General features: G+C 43.6%; 1 protein-coding gene across 1 annotated transcript; it reads right to left on the bottom strand.

Annotated features, from left to right (window-relative positions):
* Positions 1–746: 746 nt before the first annotated feature.
* LOC112248547 (ATPase MORC2A) lies at positions 747–25,827 on the bottom strand. The gene is made up of 27 exons (XM_042320166.1): positions 25,671–25,827; positions 23,796–23,944; positions 19,936–19,989; positions 19,615–19,649; positions 19,195–19,263; positions 18,986–19,076; positions 18,693–18,801; positions 18,299–18,458; positions 18,068–18,179; positions 17,815–17,940; positions 17,560–17,639; positions 17,367–17,449; positions 17,186–17,271; positions 16,955–17,095; positions 16,695–16,849; positions 7,101–7,229; positions 6,886–6,991; positions 6,591–6,810; positions 6,175–6,441; positions 5,584–5,873; positions 5,156–5,297; positions 3,998–4,055; positions 3,750–3,888; positions 2,996–3,169; positions 2,788–2,881; positions 1,153–1,341; positions 747–1,046 (listed from the first exon to the last, which is right to left on the bottom strand). The coding sequence occupies exons 2-27, from the start codon at positions 23,861–23,863 to the stop codon at positions 978–980; spliced, it is 3,246 nt and encodes a 1,081-aa protein (XP_042176100.1). The 5' UTR covers positions 23,864–23,944; positions 25,671–25,827; the 3' UTR covers positions 747–977.
* Between the last annotated feature and the right edge of the window lie 1,654 nt (positions 25,828–27,481).

The following is a 27,481-nucleotide window of genomic DNA, read 5'->3' as shown; positions in this document are numbered from 1 at the left end:
GAGAGAGGCGGCTAGGTGGGAGAGAGAGGCGGCTAGGTGGGAGAGAGAGGCGGCTAGGTGGGAGAGAGAGGCGGCTAGGTGGGAGAGAGAGGCTGGGGGGGAGAGAGGTGGTTGAAAGCAGCTAGGCAACACTGATTCGTTTTTTCAACACTGGGTTAAACATAACGCTTTAACACAGGGTAGAAAAGGCTTGACCATCTGATGGCAGCTAACATCAAATCTGGCACTCAACGGGACTGGATTTGCATCGGACTGTGACTGGTGGTAAAGGGGTTATGGGTCAGGACGCTATTATGGGTTTATGATTCATGTAATTTCCCTCCACCTGATCACAGATCAATATGGAGAATACATATGAATCTTAACTGTTCCATAGTTTAGGTTACCATCAGACCCTCTTCTGAAATCACAGAATCGCCTGTCATCTACATCACAGGAACTTTGATCGGAGACGCTTGGTGCCGTACTTGGACTGGCGTGCGTATGTATGCGTGTACACGGCACATGATCAGAACATAGCAACAAGAGCAGAATCTGATCCTCACCTACAGATTGAGGAGAGTTCAGTTCGGCAGTCAATCAGGACTGGTTGGTGTAACCTACAGTAGCTTAACAGAGCTTGTAAATAACATAATAGATTGTTGATATAAAAGGACTAAAAAGAGATGTCCGTTACGTGCTATTCTCAGAATGGACCACCCGAAACCAGAGCATGCTAATGTTAAATAAACAAGAACAGACAGAGAAACAGAAAACCATACTGCAGTTTTATAAAAACAAACTTGGGGACCAAACGGCAACAGCAGTAGGTCAGGCAGCAGCTGCCTCTCCTCTCCATCTGCAGAGCGGGGCGGGCAGGAGGGAGGGTTATGGGTAAAGGGCGTCTGTAGAGGAGTTACAGAGCTACAGTACTTTGGGAAGTACAGACGGACCAATGTTCTGAGAGCAAGACAGGGTTCCGAGAGCCTGTCTCCTCACTAGTCCCCCTTGGTCAGCAGGTCTTCTATGTAGGCATCCAGTTCGTCATCGGTGTTTATGTCAATGTCCTGCAGGAGGAAAGGAGCGACATTCCTTTTCAGTTTGTCTGTGTGTGAGTGCATGTGGGTTATCGCATATTCTCCGTAGATAAGCTTCGATTTTGGTGCGTCTTACCTCCTGTACTTTCTGCAGCAGTTGTACGATGTTGGTTCGTAGTTTCTGTAGCTTCTCGTCTGCCTCCCTGAGTTTGGTCTCAGCGCTGGTACTCTTCTCCTCCACAGCTTTGGCTCTGGCGTCAGCTCTGCTCTGGTACGAGTTACACAGAGACTGGAGACCCAGCTCATACTGCTGGAAATACTCCTTCTGCACACACATGCATAGATATAGATCAGATTGATATATACACTACGGTTCAAAAGTTTGGGGTCATTTAGAAATGTTTTCTTTTGTTTTTTAAATGCAAAAAGACAGTCCATTAAAATAACATAAAATTGATCAGAAATGCAGTGTAATAACTAATAACTTTCTTCTGAAACACGTTAGTCTATTCTTGTTCTGAGAAATGAAGGCCGTTTCATGCGAGAAACTGAAGATCTCGTACAACGCTGTGTACTACTTCCTTCAAAGAACAGTGCAAACTGGCTCTAACCAGAATATAAAGAGGAATGGGAGGCCCCGGTGCACAACTGAGCAAGAGGACAAGTACATTAGAGTGCCTAGTTTGAGAAACAGACGCCTCACAAGTCCTCAACTGACAGCTTCATTAAATAGTACCCACAAAACACCAGTCTCAATGCCAACAGTGAAGAGGCGACTCCGGTATGCTGGCCTTCTAGGCAGCGTTGCAAAGAAAAGGCCATATCTCAGACTGGCCAACAAAAATAAAAGATTAAGATGGGAAAAAGAACACAGACACTGGACAGAGAAACTCTGCCAAGAAGGCCATCATCCCAGAGTCGCCTCTTCACTGTTGACTTTGAGACGGGTGTTTTGTTAGTACTATTTAATGAAGCTGTCAGTTGAGGACTTGTGAGGCATCTGCTTCTCAAACTAGACACTCTAATGTACTTGTCCTCTTGCTCAGTTGTGCACCAGGGCCTCCAACTCTTTGTATTCTGGTTAGAGCCAGTTTGCGCTGTACTGTGAAGGAAGTAGTACACAGCGTTGTACGAGATCTTCAGTTTCTCTCATGAAACGGCCTTCATTTCTCAGAACAAGAATAGACTAACGTGTTTCAGAAGAAAGTTATTCGTTTCTGGCCATTTTGAGCCTGTATTTGAACCCACAAATGCAGATGCTCCAGATACTCAACTAGTCTAAAGGCCAGTTTTATTGCTTCTTTAAACAGCACGATAGTTTTCAGCTGTGCTAACATACTTGCAAAAGGGTTTTCTAATGATCAATTAGCCTTTTAAAATGATAAACTTGGATTAGTTAACACAAAGTGCCATTGGAACAAAGGAGCGATGGTTGCTGATAATGGGCCTCTGTACGCCTATGTAGATATTCCATTTTAAAAAATCAGCCGTTTCCAGCTACAATAGTCATTTACAACATTAACAATGTCTACACTGCATTTCTGATCAATTTGATGTTATTTTAAATTTACTTTTTTTTTTTGCATTTAAAAAAGAGAAAAAATACATTTCTAAGTGACCACAAACTTTTGAATGGTAGTGTATATGTACACACATACATACAATTTTGCTATGGTATGATTTACAATGATATGACTGCAGCAGACTCCAGGGCAGGTCTCTAGAAGACATGGGTTAAAGTTAGAGGTCAGGAGTTAAAGGTCAGTCTCACCATAGGGAAGGCCACTAGCTCTTCTGCGGTCATGCTGTTGACATCATCCTTCGGGATCCGGAAATCAGGAGGGAAGAAATAACGCAGCAGCGTCCTAAAGAGAACACACAAAATTAGAGTTGTGACATCCACATTCCATTCTCCCTCTGAAAAAAAGGCAATTGGAGGCCAAAAACCAACAGACAGAGTATCGGGTAGTCATGGTTACCTCATCATGTTGACCAGATTGTCAGTCACCTCTCGACTGGTTCCTGGTTGGGTGGTGTCAGGTTCCATGGGGGCGGGCCCCTTTTCAGTCCCCTCCCCTTGCTGTGTGTCAGGGGTCTGGGAGAGGGGAGAGGGGGGTCGCATCAACCTCACCTCCTCACTGCCTTTGAAAACCCTAATAACAACAACCATAAATTATACCAACAACCTCACCTCCTCACTGCCCTTAACCACCAAAATAACAGCACACCCAAACTCCTGAGAACACTGACTTATCAAAACATTTGTAAATTAAATAGAAACTGGCACATCATTGGCCACTGGTACAGCATAGTGATGGGGGGGGGGGAATCTATACAGTTCCATATTGCAATATTATTTTTTAGACTATACTATACTGATATTTTACTCCAAGTACCGATTTAAATAGAGAATAAGTTATAGCTATTCTATTTATGTTAAAAAAATAAATAGTGAGCCAACAGGTTTTCAGCACTTATTTGCCTGACTGATCAAAAACTTGTTTTCTCATGCCCCCTTGTCTCTCTGCAGCAGATATAGTTCCCAATGTAATAAAATAGCAGTATTAAATCACAATACATATTAAACCGGGAGAATCGCAATACATATTGTATCGGCACCTAAGTATTGTGCTAATATCGTATTGTGAGGTCCCTAGCCATTCCCAGCACCAGTACAACACACACATAAACGTAAGACAACAAAGCACAAAGACGGTGAGTTGGTGAGCCTACCATCGGTCCTTGGGGGTGGATCTGGGGACGTAGTCAAACTTCACCTTCCAGCGAACGCTCTGCTTGCTGGTTTCCACAGCAACCACTTTGCCTGTGAACCATTCCTTATTCACACGTACCTCCACCAACATACCCTTATCTACAGGAGACAACACAGAGGAATTGTGAAGCTTTGTCCTGTCTATGTCATTGCTAATAGGAAATATTCTCAGCAAATCAACTATCATCAAGAACGTAATAAAAATCACCTTTCTGAGCATTCTTCGGTTCATTCTCTGGGTGTTCGTCCTCTGCACTGCCTGTCACCTAAAAACATTACACACAGAAAACACACGGATCAAATTGTCTAGTAGTAAGTGAGTGTGAAGAAATACAAGAGTGGTGTGTTATTGAGAAAAGAGAGCAGGAGAGAAAGAAGAAGCAGGAGAGCAGAATATAAGCAACTATATATAGAATAGTTAAGAGACAGATAGGACCCAACACAAAGGTTCCCAGGTTTGCTTGTCAGTATTCCCACACCTCACACTAGACTACTGCAACACAGTTTCCCCTGCCATAAACCCTCACATTGGTGCCACAACAGAGAGATGTGCAGATACATTGAAAAAAAACATGCAATTTTTGGATATTGATTAGAGATTGCCATGGATGCACACAAACTCCAAAATATTAGTTCAGATTATTTGGCTTGCAATATGTGATCTATAGGTCGAGAGCTTCGAAAGCTGTTTATTCAATTCTGGGATTTGAAAAATGACAATATTTGGTGAGAATCCCAATTTGGGGTGCAAAATCAATTCTAGCTCTTAAAGGGGCAGTAGCCTACATTAGCATGATTTAATATGCAGTTATTCTTCTGCCATTTATTCTGTTACCAATAATACATCAATGTTAATAATATCTTCAGATTACAATGACGTCTCTTAACTAAATGCAATCTATTAGCTTCCAAAATTTAAATAGATATATCTAGCTGTAATATAACACATTCTGATGGAATGGCTTGTCCTGCACTTTGTAAAAAACCCACAGTGCATTGAGTGAATGTTGGAAAAAGATCTTGGTTCCTTTCTAATCATAGCAATGTGAATGTAGAGAGGAAAAATAAGTGAAGTGGCAAAAGAGTCGAGTCCTCATTCAAAGGCAAGATAAGAGTTTTTTTGGTTTATCTTAACCCCAAAGTTCACTTTAACGAAGACTGAGATCAGTTATTTTAAAGAGGACTATATGCGAAAACACCCTTAAGAGTAGAGTTAGGAGACAGACAGGACCCATTCCATTCAGAGTAGAATTATGAGAGAAGGGGAGGATCTATTCTATTATGATTAGAGTTAGGAGAGAGGGATAGGACAGATAACATTATGAGTGGAGAAGGTGTAGCCTCTTGCGCCGTGGCTGGTGGGTACCTTGGCTCTAGCCCCACCCGAGGGCTTAGGCGGGGCGGGGATGGGTTTGGCTGGTGGTGGTGTTGCAGGGGGCAGCCGTGTTGGTATGGTAGCACTCCTCTTCTCAGGCGGCGGGGTTTGGTGCTGAGTGGGGGGTGGGGACCTGTGGGGTCGATGACATCACATGACCTCTGAACTATGGGTCAACCTCTGACCTATGGGTAAACTGGTCTGCTCCATGTGTCAGACTCTGTTCTTCCTCCAAAAGAGCTTTCCCCCTCTCCATACCTAACATCACCTCTGTCCTCACTCGTCTTCAGGAAACATCCATCTGTCCTCTTCTTCCAAACATCCCTTCCCCTTTATCTTTCCGTTCCCTCTCCTCTTACACATTAAGTGCTTTCCTGTGTCTGTCTGATACATTGTATACATATATTCTATAGATTGACAGATTGATAGTCTGAGCAGTGAAAATGTATATGTGAGAGTGTACCTCCGTCACTTTTCCCCGCTTGAGTGGAGCTTTCTCAACAGTTTTCCCACGATTCCCCACTGCAGCTGCCATCTTGGATTTCTTGGGCTGAGGCTCCTTCTCCTCCTCGCTGTCCTCCTCTTCTTCTTCTTCTTCTTCTTCTTCTTCCTCCTCCTCCTCCTCCTCCTCACTCTCCTCCTCCATCACTCTCTTGCGCTGGCTGCTAGCAGGTGTGGTTGCTTTGGCAGGAGACGATTTGGCTTGAATCTGTAGAAACACCATAGATATTACTGATACTGGACCATAAAATTATTTTGGTATTTGGCAATTAACTCATGGATAGCATTTTTATGTCTCTGCATCCAGTATGAAGGAAGTTAGAGGTAGTTTTGCGAGCAAATGCTAACATTTGCAAACATTTCTAAAAACCTGTTTTCAATAGGGCAATGACAAAGTCTACATCAGACTCTGGGTAAGTAGATAAATGGCTTAATTGCCAAAGTCTCACACTATCCTTTTAACATAACCATAATATATTTGATAAAGGACAACACACAAACATACTCACCCGTGAGCTGCGGCTTGGAGGGGTGGGTTTGGTGGGGATTTTGGCTGGGGCTTTGGGGGCGGGCTTAGCTGGAGGGGGTGATGGCTTCGCTGCAGCTCTGGCTCTAGATTGGTCGACTCTGGAGGCTGGGGCAGCAGGCCGGGTGGTCGGTCGAGGGGAATTGGTGAGTTTGCGGTTGGGGGCTGGCGGCTGGCTGGGGGCGTTCTTGAGGAGGGCGGGGAGAGGGGGGGAGCGAGGGCGTGAAACACGCTCTGAAGACCTGGTTGCCTAGGAGACAGAGAGAACATGAAACATTATATTCAGATATCAGGAGACAGTATGTGTTATTGTGTAAAACCAGTAGAGGCTAAGTATGTATGCATGTAGTGTGTGTTTACCTGTAGATGGGGAGTATTTGTGACTGTGTGTGCGTGTACCTGGGAAGAACTGTCATTTATGGGTCTCATGCTGACGTCCAGAGGCAACTTCTTCACATCTGCTGCTGATTTGATGGTGCTGGTTTTCTGCAGAGCCTCTAGTTTCTCCTGCTGCTGTCTGATCTTCTCTGTCAGTTCTTTCTGTTTGTCCTCCGCTGTCTGTCTGTCCTTCTTCAGGACTCCACATGGAAGGTTCTGTTTCTGCTCCGCTGCATCACACCTACAACACACACACAACATTTGAGATATACTGTATGTGGTGTTCCTGCAGGTGTGTGTGTGTGTGTGTGTTTACCTGTCCTGAGTGCTGTCAGGGTTCATCAGACACACCCAGCTGTCCGGGTAACGTTTATCCACCGCATCCATCTGGAATGGCAGAGTCCTCCACTTCAGACATTTATCTACAGAGAGAGAGGGAGAGAAAGACAACTCTGAGCTTGTCTATTTATTTATTTATGTGTGTGTGTGACTTGACACACTTTAAAGTGTCTCTGTATGTGTACAACTCACCACACTGTATGGTGAGGGGTATCTCCATGGCGCGGCGTCTCTTGTATCTCTGCTCAGCCGAGGGGAGTGAGGACCAGCTGGCCGACAGGTACCCAAACTCATCCCAGAACTTCACTATGCCCTTCTGAGCTAAAAGTGGGAAAAGCAGAAACATGCTAGACATATGGACTAAGGCTGCTGCAGTAACTATACAACCACGTATAACTATGCACATTAACAGTAGTGTGTCTAACTAGAGCTATACACAGATTTAATAGTTACATTATTTTGCTACCGTTGATATGTATATTTAGCCTACCAAACATAAACAACCTGCCTGCATTCATTGTTGTCCCCCTCATGTTGCACCCTAGACAGGGTGCGCAAGGGGGAGGGGCATGGTAGACAGGGCGAGGGGCGGGGCATGGCAGACAGGGCGGGGCGGGGCATGGCAGACAGGGCGGGGCATGGTAGACAGGGCGAGGGGGCGGGGCATGGCAGACAGGGCGGGGCATGGTAGACAGGGCGAGGGGGTGGGGCATGGCAGACAGGGCGGGGCATGGCAGACAGGGCAAGGGGTATATTGTAGCGTACACTTGGGTAGGGAATTAACTGTATTCCTTTAAGTTTTTGATATTCTTTCAATGCTTTAGCTTACAATGTTAGTTGTATACTGTAAAAAAGTGGAGAATGTCAACTTTAACGATGTAACTTAATGTAACCCTGAAGCTATATTTTTTTATTTAACTAGGTAAGTCAGTTAAGAACAAAATCTTATTTACAATGACGGCCTACCAAAAGGCCTCCTGCTGGGACAGGAATAAAATAAAATAAATTATGAAAATATAGGACAAAATACACATCACGACAAGAGACACCATAACACAACATAAAGAGAGACCTAAGACAACAACAACAGCATGGGAGCAAAACATGGCGGCAGCAGCATAAAACATGATACAAACATTACTGGGCACAGACAACAGCACAAAGGACAAGATGGTAGAGACAACAATACATCACGTGAAGCAGCCACAACTGCCAGTAAGAGTGTCCATGATTGAGTCTTTGAATGAAGAGATGGAGATAAAGAGGTCCAGTTTAAGTGTTTTTTGCAGCTCCTACCAGCTGCAGCTCCTTCCAGCTGCAGCGAACTGAAAAGAGGAGCGACCCAGGGATGTGTGTGCTTTGGGGACCTTTAACAGAATGTGCCTGGCAGAATAGGTGTTGTATATGGAGGATGAGGGGGAGTGAGGCCTAAGAGGGTTTTTATAAATAAGCGACGTGTATACAGAGATGACCAGTTTACAGAGTGCAGTGATGTGTGCTATAAGGAGCATTGGTGGCAAAACTGATGGCCGAATGATAAAGAACATCTAGCCGCTCGAGAGCACCCTTACCTGCCTATCTATAAATTACATCTACATAATCTAGCATGGGTAGGACGGTCATCTGAATCAGGGTTAGTTTGGCAGCTGGGGTGAAAGACGAGCAATTACGATAGATGAAGCCAAGCCTAGATGCAACCTTAGCCTGCAGCTTTGATATGTGCTGAGAGAAGGGCAGTGTACCGTCTAGTCATACTCCCAAGTACTTGTATGAGGTGAATACCTCAAGCTCTAAACCCTCAGGAGGTAGTAATCACACCGGTGGGGAGAGGGGCATTCTTCTTATCAGTCCACATAACCTTGTTCTGAACACCTCCAAAACAAAAAGGTAAAGGGCAGAGAAAGCTTGTTGGACATTAAGAAAGCTTTGTTTTAGAGTGTTTAACACAAAATCTGGGGACGGGCCAGCTGAGTATAAGAGTGTATCATCTGCATATAAATAGATGAGAGCTTCCTCCTACTTGAGCTATGTTGATGTAAATTGATCAGAATGTGGGGCCTAGGATCGAGCCTTGGGGTACTCCCTTGGTGACAGGCAGTGGCTGAGACAGCAGATGTTCTGACTTTATACACTGTACTCTTTGAGAGAGGTAGTTAGCAAACCAGGCCAAAGAGCCCTCCGAGACACCCATACTCCTTAGCTGGCCCACAAAAATTGAATGGTCTACCGTATCAAAAGCTTTAGCCAAGTCAATAAAAATAGCAGCACAACATTGCTTAGAATCAAGGGAAATTGTGACATCATTTAGGACCTTTAAGGTTGCAGTGACACATCCATAACCTGAGCAGAAACCAGATTGCATACCCGAGAGAATACTGTAGACATCAACAAAGCCAGTCAGTTGATTATTGACAAGTTTTGCAAAACACTTTTGATAACCATGGAAAAATAGAAATGGGCCTATAACAGTTAGGATCAGCTTGATCTCCACCTTTAAATAAAGGATGCACCATGGCTACCTTCCAAGCAATGGGAACCTCCCCCGGAGGAGAGACAGGTTAAAAGGTCAGAGATGGGCTTGGCAAAGATAGGGGTTGCAACCTTAAAAAAGGGTCTACTCTAAACCATCTGACCCAGCTGTTTTTTAGGGGTCAAATTTAAGGAGCTCCTTTAGCACTCAGTGACTGCCTGAAGGGAGAAATTTTGTAGCAGGGCAGGGGAGAAAGAGGGAGGAGCATCGGGGATAGTCACATTAGAAGGGGTGGGAGATGAGGAAATCTTGAATGGGCAAGGAGGCATGTAAGAGTCAAATAGGAATTCTGACTTAATAAAGTGGTGATTAAAGGGCTCAGCCATGTGCTCCTTGTCAGTAACAACCACATCATCAACTTTAAAGGACATGGGCAGCTGTGAGGAGGAGGGTTTATTCTCCAGACCTTTAACTGTTTTCCAGAACTTCTTGGGGTTAGACCCACAGAGAGAAAACTGACCCTGAAAATAACTAACTTTGGCCTTCCGGATAGCCGGAGTGCACTTATTTCTAATTTTCCTGAACGAGAGCCAGTCAGCATGACTTTGCGCGTGCCGAGCGATTTGCCAAATGTAATTCTTGAGCTGGAGTAACTCTGCCACATCACGGTCGAATCAGGGGCCGAATCTGTTTTAAATTCTTATTTTCTTTATGAGTACGTATTTGTTAACGATACCACTGAAAATATCAAAAAGGGAAGGTCCAAGAGACTTCGTCAGAGGGTATTAAGTTGATTCTACACCAATTTATAGAGGACAGGTCATGAAGGAAATCTGCTCGTTTCACTGAGCAGCCATTATGAACACAGGTTGTACAACAGTGATCACTAAGGTCATTACAGAAAACACCAGACTGATAACCATCAGGATTATTTGTAAGGATAACATTGAGGAGAGTAGCCTTTTCTGGGTGTTTGGAGTCATATACCACCCTGCATACCACTGCTGGCTTGCTTGTAAAGCTAAGCAGGGTTGGTCCTGGTCAGTCCCTGGATGGGAGACCAGATGCTACTGGCAGTGGTGTTGGAGGGCGAGTAGGAGGCACTCTTTCCTCTGGTCTAAAAAAATATCCCAATGCCCCAGGGCAGTGATTGGGGACATTACCCTGTGTAGGGTGCCGTCTTTCGGATGGGACGCTAAATGGGTGTCCTGACTGAGGTCATTAAAGATCCCATGGCAGTTATCGTAAGAGTAGGGGTGTTAACCCCGGTGTCCTGGCTAAATTCCCAATCTGGCCCTCAAACCATCACGATCACCTAATAATCCCCAGTTTACAATTGGCTCATTCACCCCCCTCCTCTCCCCTGTAACTATTCCCCAGGTCGTTGCTGTTAATGAGAACATGTTCTCAGTCAACTTACCTGGTAAAATAACGGATAAATTTAAAAAATCAAATATAATATGGTAATAATCTGAGGAAGAGTTAAGGAGTCCCATTACTTTAGGATTTGGAGGGTGGTTTAAGCATGTCCCAGTTTATGTCACCTAGCAGGACAAATTCAGACTATGTGTAAGGGGCCAGGAGAGCGCTTAGGGCATTTAGGGTACAGGCCGGTGCTGATGGTGGCCGATAACACTCAACAACAGTCAACAAAGAGCTATTTGAAAGTGTCCTGCTTAATACCAGCAAATCAAATTGTTTGGGGACAGACTTGGTGGAGATAGAGCACTGAAGGTGATCCTTGGTAAATATTGCCACCCCCCCACCTTGGAAGATCTGTCTTGCCGAAAAAGGTTATAACCAGAAAGGCTAACATCAGTGTTCAAAACACTCTTTCTTAACCACGTCTCAGTAATGAGCTTTCAATTTATCAATTTTTGGTAACAAGCTTCTAGTGTTAACGTGCAGAAGACCCAGGCTTTTACGAGAGCAGAAATCAGTGAAGCAGATATCAGAGCACAAATCAGATTTGGGGCTAGCAACAGTAGATGGGCCAGGGTGTACATGCACATTTCTAGATATAATCAGCGGTAATACAATCATGGCACAGTAGAGGACAGGGAGAGCTCTTGCAATGTTGATTTATAACATTTGAATGTGCATTCAATGGCAACAAGATCATATTGTAATGCAATTCCATCAGGTACCATGAATACAAAGCTGGCGAGAGGTGGTTAGAATAGGATGGAAGGTCAAGAGTCCGTGTAACCAATAGAGTCAGAGTCTGGGAACAAACAGTCTGTCCCACAGTTGGGTAAACAAGCAAGTTCCTAGTCAACAAAGCACGCAGGAGTCATGAGGCAAATAACATAAAGCACAAGAGAAAAATATAACTTGGGGCTAGCCATTGTAAGTTCATTGTCATTTGCCCCAACAGTGTGTGTGTGCTGGAGGCGAACGAAAGCTCGGAAGAGAGGCAGAGGTATCTGTACCAGACAGGAGGAGACAGGCCAGGGCAGACGGTGAACAGATCACCAGGTGGAATCCAACCAGCAGTGCAGCAGGCAACGGGAGTAGGTATCACACCTACGTGGGAGAAGCTTTTTTCGGGAGATAGATTCCTTGTAGAAAATCTAGCATGTCTCTGTCCACCATCTTTTCCACGCGGAAAAGGAGGTTGTTAGCTGGCTATATATTTTCAGTTTCGGCAAATGATCCTTTACGACCTCCAAACAAAGTTGTCCTGTGGCTGTTGTATTTTGTGGATTCTGAGGGTATCTTCTGATGTGATCAAATCAACAATATTGTTTCTTATTGAGGTAATTTACAATTGAAGTGTTCTGGCTGCATCTCAGTTAAAAATAAAGATGAATCCAGGGGGTTCTGTATTTTAGTTACCTCTGCACAGATCGAAAGGGCTCCAAAGGCCTCTGCATTTGGGTGGGGAGGGAGGCTGTGAAACTCTCCTGTCATTGTTAGGCTCAAGAGTTTTCACACCTTACTTCACACTTCAGTGCTAATTTTAGTCAGTTTCTTTCCTAGCAGCTTGGTAGCTTAGTAGCCTTATTTATTTAAACAATAAAGCCTGAAGGGGTGTGGTATCTGGCCAATATACCACGGCTAAGGGCTGTTCTTAAGCATGACGCAAAGTGGAGTGCCTGGTTACCAACGTAATTAGAGCAGGAAAAACAAGTGATTTGTCATACCCGTGGTATATGGTCTGTCAGCCAATCAACATTCAGGGTTCAAATTACCCAGTTTATAATTAAGCAATAAGGCACGGGGGGGTGTGGTATATGGACAATATACCACAGCTACGGGCTGTTTAGGCACGGCGCATAGCAGAGTGCCTGGACACAAACCCGAGGTGCCTTATTGCTATTATAAACTGGTTACCAACATAATTAGAGCAGGAAAAATAAATGTGTCATACCCGTGGTATACGGTCTGATATACCACGGCAGTCAGCCAATCAGCATTCAGGGCTGGAACCACTCAGTTTATAATAAGCTTTAAACAACAAAATTACCTAGAGATGATTGTCTTTTCATTTTTGGCTTCAGAAGTAGGTTCAGATTGAACATTAGTCACTCACTTTTGTGTTAGATGATATTTCCATGTTCCGCTGTGTTTCTTCTGCAGGTTTTGGTTTGTTACAAGTTTTGTTCTTGATAATCCTTGGTAGCAATAGTCCATTCGGGTAAATTTGTCCCAAATCAAGGTTTTAGGTATGGAATTGTGATTTGGAATGAAGGTTTTGATGTTGAGGTTAGTGTCGTGTATAAATCCTTGCGAAACAATTCAAATTAATCTACATTTATCCAACTGTAATTCTATCTTTTCGCAGAACTCAGGAACCAATGCTCTCTGTGTCTGTTTGTGCTCTCTCTCGTTAGCTACCCCCTCCCTGTAACTATTCTCCAGGTCGTTGCTGTAAATGAGAAAGTGTTCTCAGTCAACTGACCTGGTAAAATAAGGGTTAAATTCCACGATCATGGTTATATAATCAAATCAAATTTTATTTGTCACATACACATGGTTAGCAGATGTTAATGCGAGTGTAGCGAAATGCTTGTGCTTCTAGTTCCGACAATGCAGTAATAACCAACAAGTAATCTAGCTAACAATTCCAAAACTACTACCTTATAGACACAAGTGTAAGGGGATAAAGAATATGTACATAAAGATATATGAATGAGTGATGGTACAGAGCGGCATAGGCAAGATACAGTAGATGGTATTGAGTGCAGTATATACACATGAGATGAGTATGTAAACAAAGTGGCATAGTTAAAGTGGCTTGTGATACATGTATTACATAAGGATGCAGTAGATGATAGAGTACAGTATATACATATACATATGAGATGAATAATGTAGGGTATGTAAACATTATATTAGGTAGCATTGTTTAAAGTGGCTAGTGATATATTTTACATCATTTCCCATCAATTCCCATTATTAAAGTGGCTGGAGTTGAGTCAGTGTGTTGGCAGCAGCCACTCAATGTTAGTGGTGGCTGTTTAACAGTCTGATGGCCTTGAGATAGAAGCTGTTTTTCAGTCTCTCGGTCCCAGCTTTGATGCACCTGTACTGACCTCGCCTTCTGGATGATAGCGGGGTGAACAGGCAGTGGCTCGGGTGGTTGTTGTCCTTGATGATCTTTATGGCCTTCCTGTGACATCGGGTGGTGTAGGTGTCCTGGAGGGCAGGTAGTTTGCCCCGGTGATGCATTGTGCAGACTTCACTCCCATCTGGAGTGCCTTACGGTTGTGGGCGGAGCAGTTGCCGTACCAGGCGGTGATACAGCCCGACAGGATGCTCTCGATTGTGCATCTGTAGAAGTTTGTGAGTGCTTTTTGTGACAAGCCGAATTTCTTCAGCCTCCTGAGGTTGAAGAGGCGCTGCTGCGCCTTCTTCACGATGCTGTCTGTGTGGGTGGACCAATTCAGTTTGTCTGTGATGTGTACGCCGAGGAACTTAAAACTTACTACCCTCTCCACTACTGTTCCATCGATGTGGATAGGGGGGTGTTCCCTCTGCTGTTTCCTGAAGTCCACAATCATCTCCTTAGTAATTGTTGACGTTGAGTGTGAGGTTATTTTCCTGACACCACACTCCGAGGGCCCTCATCTCCTCCTTGTAGGCCGTCTCATCGTTGTTGGTAATCAAGCCTACCACTGTTGTGTCGTCCGCAAACTTGATGATTGAGTTGGAGGTGTGCGTGGCCACGCAGTCGTGGGTGAACAGGGAGTACAGGAGAGGGCTCAGAACGCACCCTTGTGGGGCCCCAGTGTTGAGGATCAGCGGGGTGGAGATGTTGTTGCCTACCCTCACCACCTGGGGGCGGCCCGTCAGGAAGTCCAGTACCCAGTTGCACAGGGCGGGGTCGAGACCCAGGGTCTCGAGCTTGATGATGAGCTTGGAGGGCACTATGGTGTTAAATGCCGAGCTGTAGTCGATGAACAGCATTCTCACATAGGTATTCCTCTTGTCCAGATGGGTTAGGGCAGTGTGCAGTGTGGTTGAGATTGCATCGTCTGTGGACCTATTTGGGCGGTAAGCAAATTGGAGTGGGTCTAGCGTGTCAGGTAGGGTGGAGGTGATATGGTCCTTGACTAGTCTCTCAAAGCACTTCATGATGACGGAAGTGAGTGCTACGGGGCGGTAGTCGTTTAGCTCAGTTACTGTAGCTTTCTTGGGAACAGGAACAATGGTGGCCCTCTTGAAGCATGTGGGAACAGACTGGGATAGGGATTGATTGAATATGTCCGTAAACACACCAGCCAGCTGGTCTGCGCATGCTCTGAGGGCGCGGGCTGGGGATGCCGTCTGGGCCTGCAGCCTTGCGAGGGTTGACACGTTTAAATGTTTTCCTCACGTCGGCTGCAGTGAAGGAGAGTCCGCATGTTTTAGTTGCGGGCCGTGTCAGTGGCACTGTATTGTCCTCAAAGCGGGCAAAAAAGTTATTTAGTCTGCCTGGGAGCAAGACATTTCTTTTTGTAATCCGTGATTGACTGTAGACCCTGCCACATACCTCTTCTGTCTGAGCCGTTGAATTGAGATTCTACTTTGTCTCTATACTGACGCTTAGCTTGTTTGATTGCCTTGCGGAGGAAATAGTTACACTGTTTGTATTCGGTCATGTTTCCGGTCACATTGCCCTGATTAAAAGCAATGGTTCGCGCTTTCAGTTTCACACGAATGCTGCCATCAATCCACGGTTTCTGGTTTGGGAATGTTTTAATCGTTGCTATGGGAACAACACCTTCTACGCACATTCTAATGAACTCGCTCACCGAATCAGCGTATTCGTCAATGTTGTTGTCTGACGCAATATGAAACATATCCCAGTCCACGTGATGGAAGCAGTCTTGGAGTGTGGAATCAGATTGGTCGGACCAGCGTTGAACAGACCTCAGCGCGGGAGCTTCTTGTTTTAGTTTCTGTCTGTAGGCAGGGATCAACAAAATGGAGTCGTGGTCAGCTTTTCCGAAAGGAGAGCAGGGCAGGGTTATATGCGTCGCGGAAGTTGGAATAGCAATGATCCAAGGTTTTTCCAGCCCTGGTTGTGCAATCGATATGCTGATAAAATTTAGGGAGTCTTGTTTCCAGATTAGCCTTGTTAAAATCCCCAGCTACAATGAATGCAGCCTCCGGATAAATCGTTTCCAGTTTGCAAAGAGTCAAATCAAGTTCATTCAGAGCCATCGATGTGTCTGCTTGGGGAGGAATATATACGGCTGTGATTATAATCGAAGAGAATACCCTTGGTAGATGATGCGGTCGACATTTGATTGTGAGGAATTCTAAATCAGGTGAACAGAAGGACTTGAGTTCCTGTATGTTGTTGTGGCCACACCACGCCACGTTAACCATGAAGCATACCCCCCCGCCCCTCTTCTTACCAGAAAGATGTTTGTTTCTGTCGGCGCGATGCGTGGAGAAACCAGCTGGCTGCACCGACTCCGATAGCGTCTCTCCAGTGAGCCATGTTTCCGTGAAGCAAAGAACATTACAGTCTCTGATGTCCCTCTGGAATGCTACCCTTGCTCGGATTTCATCAACCTTGTTGTCAAGAGACTGGACATTGGCGAGGAGAATGCTAGGGAGTGGTGCACGATGTGCCCGTCTCCGGAGTCTGACCTTTTACGAAGTCGTTTTTTTGGGTCGCCGGCTGGGATCGATTCCGTTGTCCTGGGTGAAAGGCAGAACACAGGATCCGCTTCGCGAAAGTCATATTCTTGGTCGTACTGATGGTGAGTTGACGCTGCTCTTATGTTCAGTAGTTCTTCTCGACTGTATGTAATGAAACCTAAGATGACCTGGGGTACCAATGTAAGAAATAACACGTAAAAAAACATTGTGTGTGTTACCTATGTTGCTGTCCTTCCAGTACTGGGCTAGGTGTTCTCCCATGGCTCTCAGAAGGTGTCTGTATTCTTTAGCGTCCGCAAAGTCCTGCTTGTTGTGAGTGGGCTCCAGAACCAGGTATGGAACATCTACTACCCCCACAACACCTCCACACGCCCTGCACACACACACACACTTCATTAGAAAGCATTTCTGGTCGTCTCACTGGTCACTGACTAGCCAATAAGAGGACAATCGAAGGGAGTGTATGTGTGTTACTCACATTCCTCCCTCCAGCTGAGGTCCAGTCTTCTCGTACATCTTAATGAGGCGAGAGCAGTTATACACAAACATCCCATCCAGGTCTCTCTGCTCAATGTTCACCCCGAAGATAAAACTCAGTTCCTTAGGCTCCTTCAATGCTCTGGGGGAAGGAGAGGGAGCAGTGTTAACGTTTTATTGTTTGGTATGACTTTTGTTTGTTTGTAAAGCTAACATTTTTATTTTGACTGACTTCTGTTTGGACTCCTGAATCATCTTTTTCACTTCCGCCTCCCGTCGAAGCATCATGGACCCATCCTGAGCCTTACGCAACATGACCTGGAGCAGAGAGAAGAGGATTTGAATAAGGGAGGAGAGGAGTCAGGCCATTGGGTCAATATATTGCTAATCTTGCCGTGTGTGTTGGTTCTTACCCGTGACTCTTTGGACAGGTCGTCTCCCAGTTTGGCCTCCAGAGACAGACTTTTGCTCTCCGCCTCACGAGCCTTCTCCTCCGCTGGAACACACACACAGAGAGGGGAGCGGGTTCTAAAGGCAGAACTGGTTCTGTGTGTGTGTCTTATCCATCTTGGCCAGGTGATCTGTGTGTGTGTGTGGGCAACTCACCTATCTTAGCGAGGTGATCAGCCTTTTTTACTTCCTGCTCAGCACGGGTTTTGAATCGAGTCGATGTGTATTTATATACCCTGAGAGACAGACACAGACTTAGCTGAATGGACACAAACAGGATTTAGGATTTTAGTCTCAGTGATGTCTCTAGACAGGAGAGTCTCTGGATGCAGTAGTGTGTGTGTGTGTGTGTGTGTGTGTGTGTGTGTGTGTGTGTGTGTGTGTATATATATATATATATATATAAAAAACCTGGGTTTGTAGAGGCAGCAGGACAGTCTCTTGGTCCTGACTTTGTGTCCCTGTATGAAGATCCTCATCCTGGGGTCGATGTAGAGGACAGCTGCGTATGCTCGGAACGACCGACGCTCTGGCTTCCTGTATGAGGGGAAGTGATATCATCAACATAAACACACAGTCCTAGGTAGTCTTCAAGTCACACGACACAGATTATATATAATATATATTTTTTAAACGTCCTTACCCACACAGACCCCATACTTACACTCCCTCTGAAGGAGTCCCAGCCATCAGGATATCCTGGTGGTCTGTCTCTACATCCAGCTCTGGTTCTCTGGTGTCCATCAACTTCAGGTTATAGATGATCACCAGAGTACCTACACACACACAATTCAGATTATAGATTATCACCTCTCTACACACACACACACACACACGCGCGCACACACACACGCGCGCACACACACACGCGCGCGCGCAAACACGCGCGTCTCACCGCTGCTGCCCTCCATCTTGTTAAACTGTTCCATCAGCTGCTGTTCGTTTTTAAAAGGAGAGTATTTGTAGATGAGCTCCGTCTCTATGGCGAACTTCTCAGGGTCGCCTGTGATTGGCTGTCTGGTCAGTAGGTCCCAGGTGGGCAGGGGTACGATCACCTGACAAGAGGAGACAAACAGACAACCTTAAAATACATACTGACACACTTCTCAAGAGGTGATGTTATGTGTTGTTTCAAATAGGTGGACATAGTCAATAAAGGCTCTTTCAGTAAATCAGAGTATAACACGACAGCCACAAAATAAAACACAATGTTTTAAGCTACCGGACATATCATCAGTGTGTCTGCTGGATGGGAGAGTGCCAGCTGCAGCTCACCCCTGATCCCTTACCTCGTCAAGCCCCTCCTCCTCGTGGAATGTTCTAGACAGGAACAGGCAGGACAGAGTGTTGTCCTTCTTAGTGAACAGAACAAAGTCTTTCCCAATACGCATGGAGCCCCTAGAGAGAAACACACAAACGATGTGGCTCACTTGGTGAGAGCGTGGCGCTAGCAACCCTAAGGTTGCATGTTCGATTACGGCGAGGACCACATACAACCACTATAAATGTATGAACTAAATGTATGTATGAAAGTGTCTGCAAAGGGGTATATATTATGTGTGAGGCGATTAAAGAGTCTTACGATTTGAGACCATTTCCATACTGGCCGATGTGAGTAGAATCTGGTGTACGCTTAGTGGACTTCCCAAATTGGATCACATGGGTCGCCTCGTCTGAGAGATAGGAGGGAAATATAACCATCATATATGGAATTTCTTATAGCTCATATGTAGACTTGTGGATCAACTTAATTACTGTCTACTTTAGTCATTTCATTTGCATGGAACTCACTGGGGTCCATTCCTGTGCCGTCGTCTAAGAAACATAGCATGTAGCCTCCACGCAAATCTGGTCTCTTCTCTGTTGGCCACGAGGGGAAGAGAGGTTAGACACACGTTACAACAGGAGGTGGATGAGATAGAAAGCCACACACAGGTTAGATACAAGAGGGGAAAAGAAAGCATAACACACAGAACTACTACTGAAATAGATGGCTTTTTCAATAGCTGAAACTAAGCTTTCTAAAAACCTAACTAGTCAAATTCTGGGTGTAGCTTATAATTATAAATCAGTAGTACGGTAACCGTTGGCACTGTAGGTATTCTAGATTATTGATAGGCAGCGTGATCTGTATACCGTAGTAGTGTCAGAGGGGTGAGACACAAATCTATGTACTGGTGTATGTGAAGCAATATGTATGTGTGTGTGTACCTGTGTAGATGTCAATCCGGGTGGCATTTGCATCCCTGTAGGAGATGATTGGCAGGTGCCAGACCAATCAGAAGGCAGATAAACCAGTGTGGTTAGATTCGGTTCCAATTAGAATGATATGACCTTTTATTTCAGAATACAGAGAATACTAACAAATACATTTCCCACTGGTTTAATCCTGAATCAGTTCAGTATAGTTTTGCTGCCATTGTGATTTACTAACACTTATGCATGATGTCCCACATAGATAAACATTTTGGATGGGTAGATAGAAGAACAAATAATTGTGAGTAAGAACAGAGAGAAGTGCATTGTTGGTACCTGGAGTTGTCCACCAGCTCAGCCAGAGCTCCAAACAGGAACTCATGTGTCGTTCTGGAAACAAACATCCAACCAATCAACCTACAGTTCTGGTCCTTAAAACAAGTTACATTTCTAAAACACTTTGCTGAGGCAAGGAGAGTGTGTGCCAGCGAGCACAATTTCAAGTCAGTGTAAACATCAGTGCGTTCAATGTGGGTGGGGGTTGGGCCCTGTGCAATCATCAGGCCAGGGTTGGGTAACAATGGGAGTTGTGGGGTGTGGCCGACCCATTGGTGAAAGTTGACAGCTGGGGTAATGGGGCAGAATGGAACCTGGTGTAGATTTGAGGTGGGACACCATGTGATACTGGAGTCAACCAGCCCTAGCTAGTTGAATACAGTGGGGCAAAAAAGTATTTAGTCAGCCACCAATTGTGCAAGTTCTCCCACTTAAAAAGAGAGATGCCTGTAATTTTCATCATAGGTAAACTTCAACTATGAGAGACAAAATGAGAAAAAAAAATCCAGAAAATCATATTGTAGGATTTTTAATGAATTTATTTAAAAATGTATGGGTTAGGCCAGAGCCAGGGGTAAGGCGGCATTTTGAAAACGTGTCATTAACTTTGATACTCTGACTGGTTTGAAATGATCCAATCGCCGATGACTTTGTTTTGTACAACACCCCCCATTTTGAGATTACCACAAACTACTTCAATGATGGCAGTGTCAGACTGAAGTATATAGCAAACATAGAGCAGCGAAAGAATTCAGTATGTGTCACCAGGCAATGTGTAGCAGAGGTGTTCTGGTGAACTAAGTAACCTTGCTTAAGACCTGAACAAGCATGCTAGCTCCCAGAAAGAATGCCAAGGCTTTGGCACTGTGGGCCAACATGGTCGATCCAGGTTTGAATGCAGTTTGTATCCCTTTTCCTCTTTAGCTGTTCCATTCATTCACCTCAGTAAAGGTAACACATTATCCTTTCCGTTTGATGTTTGAAAGGAAATACCACAGGAGAAGGTGGCGTGCATTAAGTATTAACCTCAGGCAGCAGGTATAAGAGGCTTATTAGGAAGCTAATAGTTTTAACCTTATTTTTTAGAATACCTTGTTATACCTGTTATGATCTCTATCCTCTCCAAACGTGAGAACATAAAAATGCCCCTGTGGGGATAGTATTCCTTGCTCTGGCAACCCATGAACGTGGCGTTATTTACATGTGGCCAGAGTTCAACAGCACTCCACATGAAGAAGTACAGTATGTGTGTGTGTGCAAAGGTGTTACAATTCTCACGTTGGCTGCATCATCATCAAGCATCACGCAGTTGGTCTCTGGTGATTTCATGAGTCCTACATAGTCGGACTGTGCTTAGACTCATATCCAATATTATTAATTAATGCCCATTTTATGTAAACAGGGCTTTATGTGTTGAAGCACCCAGGTGAAATATCTTCATGTCTTAAGGAGAAAGCATTGATCTACAAGTTGCATCAGCTATTTATGGTGTGCTATTTGATGGTGTTAGTCTCTCTCCTCTTGGCCTTAGTCCAAAGTGCATTGCTCCTATCCATAAATTACTTATGCCACTGGCCTTCTCTGAGCCCTTCGCGGTCAAACAGTAGTTGTTTATATAGTGTTTTCAGGGAGATAGCAAAAGTTCAGACAACCTGGACAGCTGTCATGTATCAGCTGGATCCATCTATGACTTGGTTATGTGGGCATCATTAGCAGCCATTTTCAAATTTTTGCTACACCGCGTTTTGCTCATGAAGGTCTTTCAACCGTACAATGCAACAATATATTTTGCAGTTAAAAGGCATTTTAGCATAACTGTTTCTTTTTTATGTAGTCTATTCAACCATCTTGTGAGATTTTTAAAAGGCACAATTTTAGTCCCTCATGTTGTTGACTGTCAGCGTCCAAGGAATGCAATGTCCTGCTCTATAGTGTGGCCAGTCTGTAAATCACTCTCTCACTTGCCAGCCACAATAACATTCCTCTCCTCTTTACAATGTCCACATTGGAAAAAGTTGAGTAATACTTTCATGTGTCTTTTGTAATTTGTGACCTCCGTGTGATGTGTGTAGCTGTGAGATAGATAGATGGATAGATATATATATATATGAAAATATCTATCCATCTATATCTATATATATATGAAAATATCTATCCATCTATATCTATCCATCTATAGATGGATATATTTTCATAGATGGATAGATATTTTCATAGATGGATAGATATTTTCATAGATATTTTCATACATAGATAGATAGATAGATAGATATCACACACACACACACAGACAGTGGGGCAAAAAAGTATTTAGTCAGCCACCAATTGTGTAAGTTCACCCACTTAAAAAGATGAAAGAGGCCTGTAATTTTCATCATAGGTACACTTCCACTATGACAGACAAAATGAGAAAAAAAATCCAGAAAATCACATTGTAGGATTTTTTATGAATTTATTTGCAAATTATGGTGGAAAATAAGTATTTGGTCAATAACAAAAGTTTCTCAATACTGTTATATACCCTTTGTTGGCAATGACAGAGGTCAAACGTTTTCTGTAAGTCTTCACGAGGTTTTCACACACTGTTGTTGGTATTTTGGCCCATTCCTCCATGCAGATCTCCTCTAGAGCAGTGATGTTTTGGGGCTGTTGCTGGGCAACACGGACTTTCAACTCCCTCCAAAGATTTTCTATGGGGTTGAGATCTGGAGACTGGCTAGGCCACTCCAGGACTTTGAAATGCTTCTTACGAAGCCACTCCTTCGTTGCCCGGGCGGTGTGTTTGGGATCATTGTCATGCTGAAAGACCCAGCCACGTTTCATCTTCAATGCCCTTGCTGATGGAAGGAGGTTTTCACTCAAAATCTCACGATATATGGCCCCATTCATTCTTTCCTTTACACAGATCAGTCCCTTTGCAGAAAAACAGCCCCAAAACATGTTTCCACCCCCATGCTTCACAGTAGGTATGGTGTTCTTTGGATGCAACTCAGCATTCTTTGTTCTCCAAACACAACGAGTTGAGTTTTTACCAAAAAGTTATATTTTGGTTTCATCTGACCATATGACATTCCCCCAATCTTCTTCTGGATCATCCAGCAAACTTCAGACGGGCCTGGACATGTACTGGCTTAAGCAGGGGGACACGTCTGGCACTGCAGGATTTGAGTCTCTGGCGGCATAGTGTGTTACTGATGGTAGGCTTTGTTACTTTGGTCCCAGCTCTCTGCAGGTCATTCACTAGGTCCCCCCGTGTGGTTCTGGGATTTTTGCTCACCGTTCTTGTGATCATTTTGACCCCACGGGGTGAGATCTTGCGTGGAGTCCCAGATCGAGGGAGATTATCAGTGGTCTTGTATGTCTTATATTTCCTAATAATTGCTCCCACAGTTGATTTCTTCAAACCAAGCTGCTTACCTATTGCAGATTCAGTCTTCCCAGCCTGGTGCAGGTCTACAATTTTATTTCTGGTGTCCTTTGACAGTTCTTTGGTCTTGGCCATAGTGGAGTTTGGAGTGTGACTGTTTTGAGGTTGTGGACAGGTGTCTTTTATACTGATAACGAGTGTAGGACAGAGGAGCCTCTTAAAGAAGAAGTTACAGGTCTGTGAGAGCCAGAAACCTTGCTTGTTTGTAGGTGACCAAATACTTATTTTCCACCATAATTTGCAAATAAATTCATGAAAAATCCTACAATGTGATTTTCTGGATTTTCCCCCCTCATTTTGTCTGTCATAGTTGAAGTGTACCTATGATGAACATTATAGGCCTCATCTTTTTAAGTGGGAGAACTTGCACAATTGTTGGCTGACTAAATACTTTTTTGCCCCACTGTATATATTTACCACAGACGGTACTTACGAGTTGGTGTGCAGATACTCAAAGGTGAGCTGAGCCCTGTTCAGGGTGCTGTAGTTAGAATAGGCCATCGCCACTCGTTAAAAGCTACTTCCTGGTCTTCTTTCTGACTTCCTCTCAGTCCAGTGTGGCTTTTCATGAGCTTCATGCACCTACAGAATCACAGCAGCAGTCAGCTCCACTGGTCAAATGTATGCATAGTGTCAAGGATATTATGAATGTGTGAAATAACCACAGCCTGGAATATAATGAGCCGTCATAAAGATCAAAGGGCAATTCCACAGTAACGGAATTACGCGGATAATTTTGTTCACTTTTAAATGTATGACAAAAAAACAAAACAAACCAAAAAAAACATTGATTTCAAAGAACCATACAACCCTATGCACAATAACTACTTTGAACACAGTAAAAGTAGTCCGTTGAAATCAATGGTTTGTGTTTGGTATACTATACATCTTAAAGTTAATCTGAGTGTCAGCGTAATTCCATTACAATGGGATTTCCTAGAACAAATACCACCGGAGGAAAAGCCTCTAGATATCTGATACCTCATCTGAAGTACAGATACTTCATCATTAATCAAATGGCCACCAGACTATTACATTGAAACCCCCCACCATATGTTTTGTACACTGCTGCTACTACTCGCTGTTTATTATCTATGCATAGTTACTTCACCCCTACCTACATGTACAAATTACCTCAACTAACCTGTACCCCCGCACACTAACTTGGTACCGGTACCCCCTGTATATAGCCTCGTTATTGTTATGTTGTGTTACTTTTTACTTTAGTTATTTGGTAAATATTTACTTAACTCTTCTTGAACTGCACTGTTGGTTAAGGGCTTTGTAAGTAAGCATTTCACGTTAAGGTCTACACTTGTACTCAGTGCATGTGACAAATAAAGTTTGATTTGATCAGAGGGAATAAGTCCGGTTGAAAAGTATGCCTGTTCAAACGTGGAAATAAGTCCTTTGGTGGTTGGCAACCCCTGTCAATTCATGACTGGATTTGAGTGCTTTTTCTAGAGGCAAACAGGTGGTATTGCGATCACAGTCTATCACACAAACAAGCCCCCACTCTCCTTGCTCCTGTAAAAACAGAAACGAGTTCGTTCAGCCATTCCTATGGGGAAAATTAATGGGGAAAGAACCGAGTTTTGGGATAAAAGCCCAAAATAAGGTCTGACGTTACAGGCTCGTATACGGTTTGTTCTATGAGATAATATTATTCAGTTAACATTACCTTTATGAATGATGAAACCTTTTTGCTTTTTCTGATTACATAAGTGCTTCTTCAAAATTCACAAAAATGTTTACAAAAATATATATACATTGTTAGTTGATTAAGATCTCATAGAACAAAACGTAAAATATCTCCTAAGCCTTCGTTTGCCACAGACCTTATTTTGGGCGTTTATCAAAAAACCGTACAAAAACTCCATTCATTTCCCCATAGGCTTTGTCCAACGAACCAAGGCGGAGCTATTGCCTAGAAAAAGATGCCATTACTAATTTCTCTCTATAGACCACGCGCCAGGTAACACTCCACTTTCAAACTGGCCCGCCGAGAAGAGAACACTCACGTGGGAGGCCTGTTAATGCTGTTTATCTGGATCATTCCATAAGACTCATCTAGGCTAAATCTTGACGTTATTTTTATTATCGAGTATGGATGAGTAAAGAGACGAGGATATTGTCCAGTTGCAATGTCCAGTCACGCATTAACAAATGGTTAGTCTACTGACCAAGTTAATAACTAGCAACCTATATTGGCTCTCACACCCACCATTTCTGGTAGCTACCCTAGCTAGTTAGTTAGTAAACACTTGTAAAGAGCACATTAGCATGTATATTTATCCAATATGCAAACCGTTTAGAGCGCCAGCAGCTTCAAATTGACTTTAGGTCCGTGTAAAACATCCGTCGAAGCGATAACTACGTTACATTTCTGAAACCAACTCTACAGGCCGCGAAAACCTCATCCTTTCTCCCCTCCCTCACAGTACTGCGCACAGAGGAGAGGAAGGTCCGAAAGGTACGCCCGCCTCTGCCGTTCATCTGAACACCAATAGAAACACGTCGTTTATTTACATTACTGTAATTTGTCAATCCTCATGCCACGTAAATGATCAGGAAGTAGAACGTCTCGATTCAAGAAATAAGCAAATATAATAACGATATTCAAAGACTGACGTCATGTAATCAATATGTTTTAATGTGAGCATTTTGGCTGTTAAAGTTTTGTTTACTATTATTGTAATATGCGTAATGAAGCCCAGCACACGCTAGTGATGAAAGCCGTTAATTACTAATTTCCCTAAGTATCTCTGTCTTCTCAAACTCAGCCTAGGCTAGCTCTAAAGTTTAACTCTATTAGCCAAAACTAAACGGTTATCTTTGTTTTGGACATGCAGTTCGACTTTGCTCTATTATCCCCATGGTAAGTTTGTTTAATTAGCAACGTTAGTCGTCTGCTAACTGCTAGTTAGTTGACGGTTTATACACCAGTAAAGAATACCCAATAGGTTTATGCTAATGGAACAGGTTTTTACCTTATTTCCAGAATATTCCGTTTGAATCCTTTTGCTTGTTCATTTAGGACCTAGATTTAGCTGTGTGTGTTGTTGGTTACTACTTGACAGCCATGTTGAATGTCAAATTCTGAAATGGCTGCCAGTGTCTCCTTGTTTTATGCAATAGTTAGTTGACCCATGCATGCTTGTACTTTATTTAGGTGAGTACTACACCCATATCTGCACAACTGTCTATTTTAAGTAGGCTACTAGGATAGTTTAGCTACTGGAAAATGTAAATGGTCAACTCCCCAACACTTCATTCCAACCTTCCTTGATTGTAGGGGGAATTCAGACCTGAGTCACTCGCACTAAAATGCACTTTTCTCCCCACTGTATACTGACATTGAACTTAAGCATGGGGAAACGCATGTGCCAGCCAGGTATTCGTTTGGGGTGGATATCACAGAAATAGAGTCAAAAGATATTCCTTATTCTGACCTTGACTTAATTCCCACACCAGAAAACCATGAATAAGGTCAAGTGAACCTGTCTGTTCCAAGTGGAAAAACATACTGGCCATGTCCAAATACCCATACTTGCGCCCTAAATAGTAGGTCGTTTGAGTATGCAAAATTTTTTTTAGTTTATTAAGGTGATCAATTAGATATGGGGATGCGCTACCGTAATCAACAAATAGGGGGAAATAACTAAATCACGCATGACACATTCTCAGTATTCAAAACTAGAATGTCTAATATGCAAAAAGCATATCAACATGACAAGCATTTCCACCCCTTTCCCACAGTGAATAATAAAATGCTGTGCCCTTGTGCATTATTTCTTTATTGTATGGCCTTTTACCTTGCAGTGATTAAACTTGGAGACGTAACCAAATGGGTACTGCAGCCTAGAGCATGTGATGACGATGTAAAGCATTGCACAATGACAGTCACACCAAATTTAACCTTTGGGTACTCTCAAATGTTTTAATTATATGCACAAACTTTCTGTTTCCTACTATTTCTGTCATGTTAAATATTAGCCACTAGTATTGACTGAAGTAGCTCAGGGCTGGTGAAAACTTCCCTAAACTTCCCTACATACATTGTGAAATATCAGTGTTTTGAAAACTAAGCATGGGTTCTGAAAAGGAGATAAATATCCA

The sequence above is a fragment of the Oncorhynchus tshawytscha genome, linkage group LG04, assembly GCF_018296145.1.
Source record: "Oncorhynchus tshawytscha isolate Ot180627B linkage group LG04, Otsh_v2.0, whole genome shotgun sequence".
NCBI lineage: Eukaryota > Metazoa > Chordata > Actinopteri > Salmoniformes > Salmonidae > Oncorhynchus > Oncorhynchus tshawytscha.
This window is presented reverse-complemented; position numbering and strand designations above follow the sequence as displayed.